Source organism: Atta cephalotes (assembly GCF_000143395.1).
Source record: "Atta cephalotes unplaced genomic scaffold scaffold00010, whole genome shotgun sequence".
Taxonomy (NCBI): domain Eukaryota; kingdom Metazoa; phylum Arthropoda; class Insecta; order Hymenoptera; family Formicidae; genus Atta; species Atta cephalotes.
In genome coordinates, this window is record NW_012130074.1 from 6,293,203 (window position 1) to 6,303,439 (window position 10,237).

The 10,237-nt window shown below is 27.3% G+C and overlaps 2 protein-coding genes across 2 annotated transcripts; one reads left to right on the forward strand and one right to left on the reverse strand.

The window, feature by feature from the left end:
* Positions 1-421: 421 nt before the first annotated feature.
* Positions 422-5,039, reverse strand: LOC105627813 (TELO2-interacting protein 1 homolog). Its single transcript, XM_012209091.1, has 13 exons — positions 4,852-5,039; positions 4,596-4,732; positions 4,349-4,526; positions 3,711-3,885; positions 3,257-3,588; positions 2,962-3,173; positions 2,440-2,835; positions 2,127-2,366; positions 1,513-2,058; positions 1,123-1,423; positions 805-1,033; positions 599-733; positions 422-505 (listed from the first exon to the last, which is right to left on the reverse strand). The coding sequence occupies exons 1-13, from the start codon at positions 5,037-5,039 to the stop codon at positions 422-424; spliced, it is 3,153 nt and encodes a 1,050-aa protein (XP_012064481.1).
* Positions 5,040-5,703: 664 nt separating this feature from the next.
* On the forward strand, positions 5,704-9,736 carry LOC105627814 (PMS1 protein homolog 1-like). Its single transcript, XM_012209092.1, has 12 exons — positions 5,704-5,841; positions 5,933-6,053; positions 6,516-6,680; positions 6,823-7,097; positions 7,208-7,327; positions 7,459-7,602; positions 7,840-8,237; positions 8,408-8,597; positions 8,684-8,825; positions 8,961-9,267; positions 9,349-9,487; positions 9,635-9,736. The coding sequence occupies exons 1-12, from the start codon at positions 5,704-5,706 to the stop codon at positions 9,734-9,736; spliced, it is 2,241 nt and encodes a 746-aa protein (XP_012064482.1).
* The last annotated feature ends 501 nt before the right edge of the window (positions 9,737-10,237 follow it).

Consider the following 10,237-nt stretch of genomic DNA (forward strand, 5'->3'; position numbering starts at 1 on the left):
TATATATATATATATATATATATATATATATATATACACACACACACACACATATATATTAGAGCACCTTAACACATTTTTGTTTTATAATGTATCGCTTTGTAGATAGTAAAAAAGATATAATTATATGTAAGTTATTTTAAAATGTGGAAAAAATTATAAAATGTTAGAATTATATACAAATAAAAATTTTCTGTCACAAAATTTCTTCATTCTCTCTACTTAGAATTTATACTATAAATATACATAAATATTCACATAATTTGAATAAATCCAGCAATCTATTTGTTTTCTACTAAATTAATTAATATTAATATAAAAATATTTTTTATTATTTTAAAGGCATTTTGTAATTTAATGGCACATTGTTGTTTGAAGATCTTTGAATTCTTAAATCATTTTTCATATATTTTTGATATATTCAATAATGAATATTTTGTTGAATATATGTAACGATTTCGTTTACATTTTTGTAATATTCGTTTGACGGAGAAACATCTGGAATCTGAAAAGTAAAATAACATAATACATTATATAGAACTAGATTTTATTTTATTACTAGATATTAATTATATTTCATAATTAAGTGACAACATACCAGCAGATGTTTCATATCAAATGTTGCATCAGACGCTATTCGTGCAACTTTTGAATTCCAGATACTAAGACATTTCACCCACGCGATATCTCCATTATAATCAGCAATATCTTTGTACAATTTTACACAGCACGCCTTTTAAACAACAAATAGTTAAAGATTTATATGTATACAAAAATACAAAATACATTCTATTTTCATTTTACCTGTAATGTAGTATGTTGACGTGCACTAAGATACAATTGTGTATTGCTTAATATTTGCCACAATTCATGTTCACGTAATTTCAGGAGCCTCGCGATTATTCCCAATGTAGATAACAATTCGTATTGGGATTTGTAAGTTTGTGTGAATTTATAAACGTTTACCGAGCTCTTATTAATACTTTCTTTAGAGGACTTAGTCAAGAATTGAAATACAAATGGTAATACCTCTCTATAAAAGATCAATCATGGCATTACAACACATTCGGTATGTTAATTACTTTTTGTAATATATTCGATGAAATGCACAAGATATTTTACCGCAGAGTTCTGCTTCTGATGAAGTCATTCGAAATATTGGCGAGTACATGCAAAAGTTGCCATGCATGATTAATGACAAGTACATTTTCATCATGAAATCTGTCGATCAGTGGATGCCATAACTGATGCACAAGAGGCAATAGTTCATCTTCCCATTCAACTAGTATCGGTAAACCTTCTTGAAGTGTTTGCATTGCCATCAGTGATTTTTGTATATCCTTCAAAGGTAGAAAGTGTATACAACGTTTCATAATTTCTATGATTATCTTTATATGAGTTGGTAACTTTTTATCTGATTTATCTAGAATATATAATGAATAATGAATCAATTTTACCTATAAAATATATATAAAAATATATATAATATATATAAAAATAAATTCCTATTACCTTCTGCACTGGGATCTGAGTAATTTTCTTCGTTTATTTCTTCTGGTAATTCAGTATTCAGTACATCTGATTCTATCTCTTCAAAGCCATCCTCTATTTTTTCATCAATTTTCTTTGCATTATAATATTCTAACAAAAAAAGAATAATTGTTTCCGAAGAATTACTTGTAGTTCGTATATCTTCTTTTGTTACTTTTATATCATCCCAATTTGTTAACGTTTTTATGCATATGATAAATGTATGAAATATCTTCAAGAACGAATAAGTGTCTTTTTGACGATAAGGAGTACTTAGTTGCCTAAGTACATCTTCTATAATTCCCTTTAGGTGCGGCAAAAAATCCATTCTGCTGTACTTCATGACAACTTTGATAACGTCAAATACGCCAGGATTACGATTTATTTGGCGTAATTTCATTATAATGTGATAAGAAAAATAATCTACGTTGGCACGTAGCAGATCGCCAATTGTCTTATGTTGTTGTGTTTCGGCGACATTTTCGAGAGTACGCACTCCAATATAACTGATTAAACTGTTCCCACTACCTAAAAATTATCCCTAATTTTTATTCATTTATAAAAAAATTTGAACTCTCTCATTGTTAATAACATACCTCCTCTTTCAATAATTAAATATAAAGTTTTTAGAAGATATCTATCAAAGTCATGTTGTAAATTTTGTGCTATAAAACCTAATCCTTCGGTCAAGAGGCAACATTGCACTATATTGCTCTGTGCTTGCATCAAAGGAGTATCTTCAGTTACTTCTATAGGCAAATACCATACTTCCTGTGTTGTGTAGAAATCTACGATTTCTTTATACAAATATGAAGAAGATGAATCTTTAACAGAAACTAAAATAAAATTGACATATTAATGAGAGCTTATATTAGTAAATATTTCTTCAATATGTATTGTTTATGTTACCTAAGATCCAATTAAGTAGCAAACTCAGTTCCTTTCTGTGTTGTGGTACATCCATCATAAGTTCAAGAATAGTGTCAATTAATATCCTCAAATCCCCAAATTCTTGAAGCAACTTGCATATTGTAATAAGTTTCTCTTTACACAAGTTATTCTTAATAAACTTAAATTGTCTCCATGAATCTGATCCATAAAAATATGCAGGATCATCTAAATCTTTTACATTTGCTGTCTGTAGAAGAGATATGTTGTTGCAATCTATGATCATAATGTATACAAGAGCTAACAGCAATCTTTGCATGTGAGCTTGAGATCTCATAATATGAGGCAATCTTTGCATTCCAAATAATCTTAAATATCCAGCAAATTGATTCAAGTATACTAATTGTTCGTTATCATCTAAAAAAATATAGAATGGAAACATACGTTCTGCGATTTCCATATATTTATATTAAAAATTATATTATGTTCATTAATATGAAATAAAAAACCTTTTAACTTCAAATAATAAGAGAAAAATCTTACTTGATCGTCTAATAATTGTGGGCAATTTTGTAAGTAAGCTGTAAAATTTATCTTCCAATAAATCAATTAATGATTTCATATCGTGATTTTGCATGTAGTTTTCACTTATTGTATGCAACACATTATGCGCTTTTTCACTAACTTCTATAGATTCGTCTTCAGACAAAGATATCAAATAATCTATTAGTGTCATAATATTTGGTTTCATATTCCTATATAAAATATATACATTTATTTAAATGTTATAAAAATGTAGAAAAAAGAATAAATAGCAACAAAAAAGAGAATCTTTTACCTGCGACAATTTTCAAGTATAAGTCTAATACTTTCAACTAGTTCTTTCTTAACTTTGTAGTGTGAATGGCTCCTAACTTGGTCTAACAATTTTATACATGAACCAAGCTTAATAGCCACAGCTTCGAACCATTCTTTATTTCTTGTAGCTCCTTTTAAATTATGTTCTATGTCGCATTTTTCATTATATTTCATATTATGTGACATGTCAGTGGATATATTGCAATTTTTTTTATTAAGTGTTTCTATGGATAATGTGTCTTCTTCAGCATCTTCTTCATCCTTATCATGAATTACAAGAGATATAATTCTCCCCCATGCTCGAATTGCTATCTATAAGTATATAATATAACTGTATAATATTTAATTATATAACTTAAATAATCTTTTTTTCTATAAAGTATTTTTTAAAGTATTTTAAAAATAGTTCAATATATATAAGAATCATGTATTACCATCGTAATTTTGTGATTCTGAATTTCATCTCCCATTGCTATTTCCTGTAATCCACCGATAATACCAGGAAAAAATGCCATGATAGTATTTGCTATTTGATCTTGTATAATAATGTCAGATTCATCCATCTCATCAATATGACACAAAGCCATTACTGCATCTAGTCCAGCTAATCTAATAATTAATTTGAATCAATACTATTATACATTTTAAGATGGTATAGTATAAAACTGTTGTATAGTATGAAATGCTGGATAGCTCAATACTAGAGCAGTGAAGCAAAAGATGAATGTGATTTCCATGCTTGCTATCCCTTCATATGTTACTATGAATTTTTTAAGTGGAAAATATTCCACTGTAATAAAAATAAAATAAAGATATAAATTTAATCCAAAAGTAACTAAAATTATACTATAGTTTTTTGAAGAATAGAATCTTCTAAGCGGCAATGATAATTAAATTTTAGAAACAATCTTCCAAAGTAAAAATTGAAAATGAGTAAACTGATAAGGAGTTCACACAATTTCTTTGTATAAAAATTGTAATAAAATCAGTTGAAAGCATTGGCCCATCCAGAGAGTTGCAATATGCTAAAACTAAAATAATGCCACCTTCAATATATCTTTTAAATATTTACTTTACAGAATATGACTTTTCGGTCCTTGCAATTGTTAGGCACAAAAATATTCCTTGACCAAGCTGTAGTACATTTTCTTTAGTATAAAGTGATTCTATCACGTCAGAATTGCTTTGGTAGATAAGATCTTTAATACATAAAGCTACTGCTTCCTTAAGTTCCTCATGAAATAAAATCACTGTTAAATTCAAATAATTAGATTAGTGTTAATTATTATGACATTTATTGACATACTTCGGTACTATACCTTGATTTGGCTGCTCTTTGTCAAAAATCTGGATTAGCAGAGATCCATAAATGTTAAAAAAGATTTTCAATTTTGTAATTCTAGTTTTTTGTATTATAACTCTCATAGTTTTTATCAGTTCCTCTTTTACAGTCATGCTGTAAATATATTTTAAATCATATATTTGTTGTTTATATGGTTTGCAATAATGCATATCGTATATATATTTCTTTTATTATACATACTAAATTATTAAAAAAGAATGAAGAAAAATTACCTTGTATTGCTTTGCAAGATGGTGATAATAGGAATTAAACAATATGCCGATAAATCATGCATTGTTTTATCGGAAATATTATTAGCTACCTCTGCGATTCTACGTGCGTAATCCTTACTCGGATTTTTTATTAAGTTATCGCAGCAGGACTTTAGTTCGAGAAAAATATGCATATTAAATCGCTCCATTTTGACGTAAATGTTAAATTGCTTCTTTCTAATCACAATACATTTGCATGTTCATTACAATATATTTGTTCTTACAAGATCACAGCACAATGTTGAAGAACTCTTGAATCAATTAATAATACTTTTTCTTTTTATACGTATTATTAAATGTATAATTTTTAAAATTTGTTAATCTCTCTTTAGTTTTTTCAAAATAATCCTTGTATATTCATTCATTCACTGATCTCTACATATTCCTTCACATTTTTACAGATTTTGATTCCATTTATGTTCCATGTATCATATATTTTACCTTCTCTTCCGTTTTCTTTTAATAGATTTCCGATCTTTAAGATCACGACACGTATCTCAAAATTTACAACTTCAAAATTTGCAATCAGAATTTCGTACAAGTCTATTTGGGCTCTATTTTTGCAGTTGCAGTCGTTGTAGGTTATAGCACTATATTTACATGTACTTTCTGCACTTTGCTCTTTTCTTTAGTCGAACTTTGTATTATTCTCTTTTTCTTTCTAACGTCTAAATATATATCTATTTCACTTGAAGTGCAGAAGGTACTATGTAGTGCATAGAACAGAACCGCTATTCCATGCTGGTGCATACCACACACGTGACATTTAAATTATAAAGACGGCGCAAATATTTCATCTGATGACATTTAAAGATGCCGATTTTGGCATTGGACATAAAAACGGTAAAATTAATTACCACTACACAAATAATAACATCCGTGTACGCCGTAGTAAAAGAATTAATAGAAAATGCGATCGATGCCGATGCAGACAATATCGAAATTAACCTTGTACGTCAACCATATATAATGTAGTATATTTCTGTATTTACATGATGCTTTTTAAGGAAATGCATTATATTCACCTTTATATACTCTTCAGGTAGATAACGGTACATCTTTAATAGAGGTGAAGGATAATGGGTACGGCATATCTAAGAAGGATGCACCATACATGGCATTACCTTCCTACACGTCTAAAATAGCAAATTTTGAAGATCTAGGTAACGCTTGCAATCCAACCTACAACAGTCTAATTTCCATCGAAGCATTAATACCTAATGAGACATAGAATCAACAAAAGTTTTTTTTTAGAATCAAAATTTAAATCGATGGAAATGCATTGATTACACTTATTTTATTCCCTTTGATCTACAAGAGCTGTGTTCCACTTAACGCTCGCAATGCTCGTGAGCATTGGTTGTCCTTGTTTAATAATCGATAAACGACAAGGATGAAATGATTCCACAAGCGGTGTGAGCATTAAGAACGCAGCCTAGATCTCTATTTCTAATAACTTCTAAAAACAACATTACATCAAAATGAAACTGAATTGAGAACTTCGATAGAAGCTAGACTAATATTTTAGTTTACAAGAAAAATGTTTTTAGACTACAATCTAAGTACAGTATAGTCATAGTAATGACTGAAGCAAATTCTTATATCTCTAATCTCATTACTTCTAGATGCACTACGAACATTTGGATTTAGAGGAGAAGCGCTTAGCGCAGTATGTGCAGTAGCAGAAGTTACTATTATAACAAAAACAGAAGAGGATAACGTTGGAACTTCATATGTAATGAATAATGATGGACAAATTGTAAACTGTGAATCTTGTCATAGAAGTAAAGGTAAGTAAAAAAATAACTTATCAGTTTTTAAACTTCTGTAAGATATGTCATAATATACATGATTATAATAATACTTTAACACATGTATTCTTAAAAGATATATTGATATTCTTAAAAAATGTACTGATTTATTGTATATTAGGCACTACAGTACAAGTAAGAAATTTATTTAAACAAGTGCCTGTGAGGAGACAAATAATTATGAATACGAAGAAAGCTAATCAGACTATTAAATTATTGGAGATTCTAATGCAATGTTTTGGGATATGTAAACCAAATGTACGAATTCAGTTTAGAGTGAATAATAATATTATGTTTACAAAACCAAGTTTAAATAATATCAGAGAAGCTGTAAATCATATACTTGGCAGAAAAATTATGTCTAACATGGAATGGATTGAGTCTAAGGATGCAGAGGTAAATACATTCTTGAAATTGTTGAAAAATTAGTAGTTCCAATTAAGGAAAATATGTCTAATTACAATTAACAATTCTTTTATGATTTACATCTTCACATTATTTTTTAGTTCACTCTGCAATTAATGTTGCCTTCAAAAAAAGTACAAGATTTATCAGAAATTTCTTATCCTGATTTACATTATATTCTTGTAAATAATAGACCTATTAAGCATAAGGCTCTTGAAAAGGTATGTTCTATGTAAACATTATGTTTAAACTCAAGTAAAAAGTGAATTTTTTTACAAATCTCGTTGCATGTAAATATAATGTAATCTTTTTATTTATAAAATAGTAAAAAAGTAAATTTTTATACACATAGCTAGCAAATGATCTGATATTGGAACATTTTAAACAAGAGTCATATAGAAAAAAAATAATATTTCTTATGTATATTACTTTGAGCCCAATGGATATTGACATCAATCTAGAACCAAATAAAGATGCAATTCTTTTCAAAGATCAGGTAAGATTAAAAATTTAGATCATACTTAATATTAAATGAATGATATTAAATGAATTATATTTAATATTAAATGAAGATATATTAATTTTTTTCATAAAACAATTATAATAATCATGTAAATTATTTATATAAAATACATAAAGTGATGGTTAGATAAAAATCTTCAATTCAAAGCTTTAAAAAATGTAAAACAAAATACACATATAAATGTTACAAATTATATAATTGACATTGTAGAATAAAGTCCTTAATGCTGTAGATAAATGTATAAGAAAATTCTATGGACTTAAAGCTACAGAGATTGTTGAACAAAACGTGTCGTTAGACACATCTGTCTGTTATGAGGATTATGCATCTAATCCGAATGAAAATATTGCTGAATGGCCTGCGTGCAAAAAACGAAAAATACAAGAAAGTATTATTCAAGAAAATATTGTCAAAGAAAAATCAATACTTAATAACAGTAACGAATGTAAAAAATCTTCTCAAAATGACCAACAGAATGATAATCAAACTCATAATCAGAAACATCATGAAGATGCATTGGCTCTAACAACTCTTATACAATCACCGAATTTGAGCGATTCTGATTCAAATGATTCCTTTTCTACCACAACAATGATTAAGGATAAGGTGTTAGTATATAGAATATTGTTAATTAATATGTGAATTTTTTAATGTTCTTGATTTTTTATATTAATGTTATTTCATATCAATGTTATAATGTTTAGAAATTATGAATAAATTTATAATAATAATAAATAAATATATAATAATACTACATAAATATTAATGTAAATTACAGAGCAGATGAAAGATTAACTTTAAGTCAACTGCCTACAGTAGATCTTGGTGAAGATTTTGACTTTATAGAAGAAATTGAAAACTCTAATATTTCCATGAACAAAAACGATGCAAAAACTAAAGAAAATATCCAAGAAAAAGAGAAAATTACAATGGAAATGTGGAGTAAAGGACAAGTCATTGGACTTAAGGTGAAATTCTAATAATTGTAGAATGTTTATTTAATTAATTTTATCATAGAATTATAGTACAATTAATACTATTATCAAATGCACAGGGTGGTACAGATATAAAATCGGATATTGCTACTGAAAAATTAAATGACAACTTAAATAATAAACTTGATGAAACATTGGAATCAAATAGAGCACATGTTGACCACAAAGATCTTAATTTCTTAAAACATGTTAGATTACAAGGTATATATAATAGTGTCATCTAAATTGTTTATATATTGCTTATATAAATATAATAATTATATTGCAATAAAAATGCATAGTAAATAAAATAGGTATATAAACTTAAAGTTATAATAATAACTATTTTATATTTAGTTACAAAAGAAAATCCTACATTAACTGCAGCCCAAACTGCAAGAAAAATTACCGACTTTTGGAAGCAATTGTCATCCGAAGAGCGTGGTTATTATCGCGATCTTGCACAAGAAGAAGAAAAGGAACATAAAACACACGAAAAGCCTGAGGGAAAAATCAATGCAAATAAAGTAGTCTCAGGAAAAAATAAGAACAGACTTTTACAATTGTTTGAGAAAATGAAAAACGCAAAAAATGAGAGAAGAGAAAACTTAAATATGAGGACAATAGTACCTTGGATCATCGACAGAGCTAAAATAATCACAAGGTTGAGCTTATTAAGGGATAAATGATATAATGTAAGATTGTTTATTTGATGTATTAATATACTTTATTGATTAATTTACAGATCAGATTTTGAAAATGAACACATAATAGGTCAATTGACATCCAACTTATGGGTTGCTACAATTTGTGAACAGATGTGGGTTGTAGATATTACTGGTCTGATCAAAGGTTTGAAAGTTACCAATATTGATGTAAATAAGGTACTTATTAAATATTTATTGTTATTTTCCATGAAAATTATATTGTATAAAAACGTAAATTATTTCTCTATGCTATTATTATTATTATTATTATTATTATTATTATTATTATTATTATTATTATTATTATTATTAGCACTATTTCAGATTGATGCTAAGAGAATCGAACTTCTTCTCAAGCAATGGTTAGTAGAACGAGATGATATGTCAGTGATGCATTCTATACATAAATTCGCGAAAAAGGTGTAGACATTCATTATTATTGCAATTTATGTAAGATATTTTTTTTTAAGTTATTTAATTAAATAATTTTATAACGTCTTTATGTCATATTTTATATATACAATACATTTAATATGCAAAACACAATTTTGAATTATTAAACATATTTACATATTTAAATACATTATTAAACATATTTGAAACAAAAGTACAATTTGTATAATTCTACAACATACACAACAGATAATAAAATATATGTACAAATAATGAATAAAGTAAAAATCTCAAAAATAAGCTGTAACAAATGTATGGTTTTTAAGAATTAATTCCTATTGTTTAGTACATTAATTACATACCTTGATCAAAAAATTCCCGGAATTCATTCAGAAAATTCAAAATACAAGTTTTATTCATCAAAAGTGATATTGTCCCCTTCAAAGTATTCCCTATCTGCAACGCACTTATGCCAGCGCTTGATCCAGCTCTCGAAACATTTCTGGAACTCTATTGTCGGTATAGCCATCAGAG

Excerpts from the sequence above, each read along its gene's own strand:
- LOC105627813 (XM_012209091.1), bottom strand. The coding sequence starts at position 5,039 with ATGGAGCGATTTAATATGCATATTTTTCTCGAACTAAAGTCCTGCTGC. Across the intron at positions 3,886-4,348 it reads GAAAAGTCATATTCTGTAAA|ATTAGCTGGACTAGATGCAG; the intron begins GTAAATATTTAA and ends ATTAATTATTAG. Across the intron at positions 2,367-2,439 it reads GCTACTTAATTGGATCTTAG|TTTCTGTTAAAGATTCATCT; the intron begins GTAACATAAACA and ends ATTTTATTTTAG.
- LOC105627814 (XM_012209092.1), top strand. The coding sequence starts at position 5,704 with ATGCCGATTTTGGCATTGGACATAAAAACGGTAAAATTAATTACCACT. Across the intron at positions 8,826-8,960 it reads AAAACATGTTAGATTACAAG|TTACAAAAGAAAATCCTACA; the intron begins GTATATATAATA and ends TTTTATATTTAG. Across the intron at positions 9,488-9,634 it reads CCAATATTGATGTAAATAAG|ATTGATGCTAAGAGAATCGA; the intron begins GTACTTATTAAA and ends GCACTATTTCAG.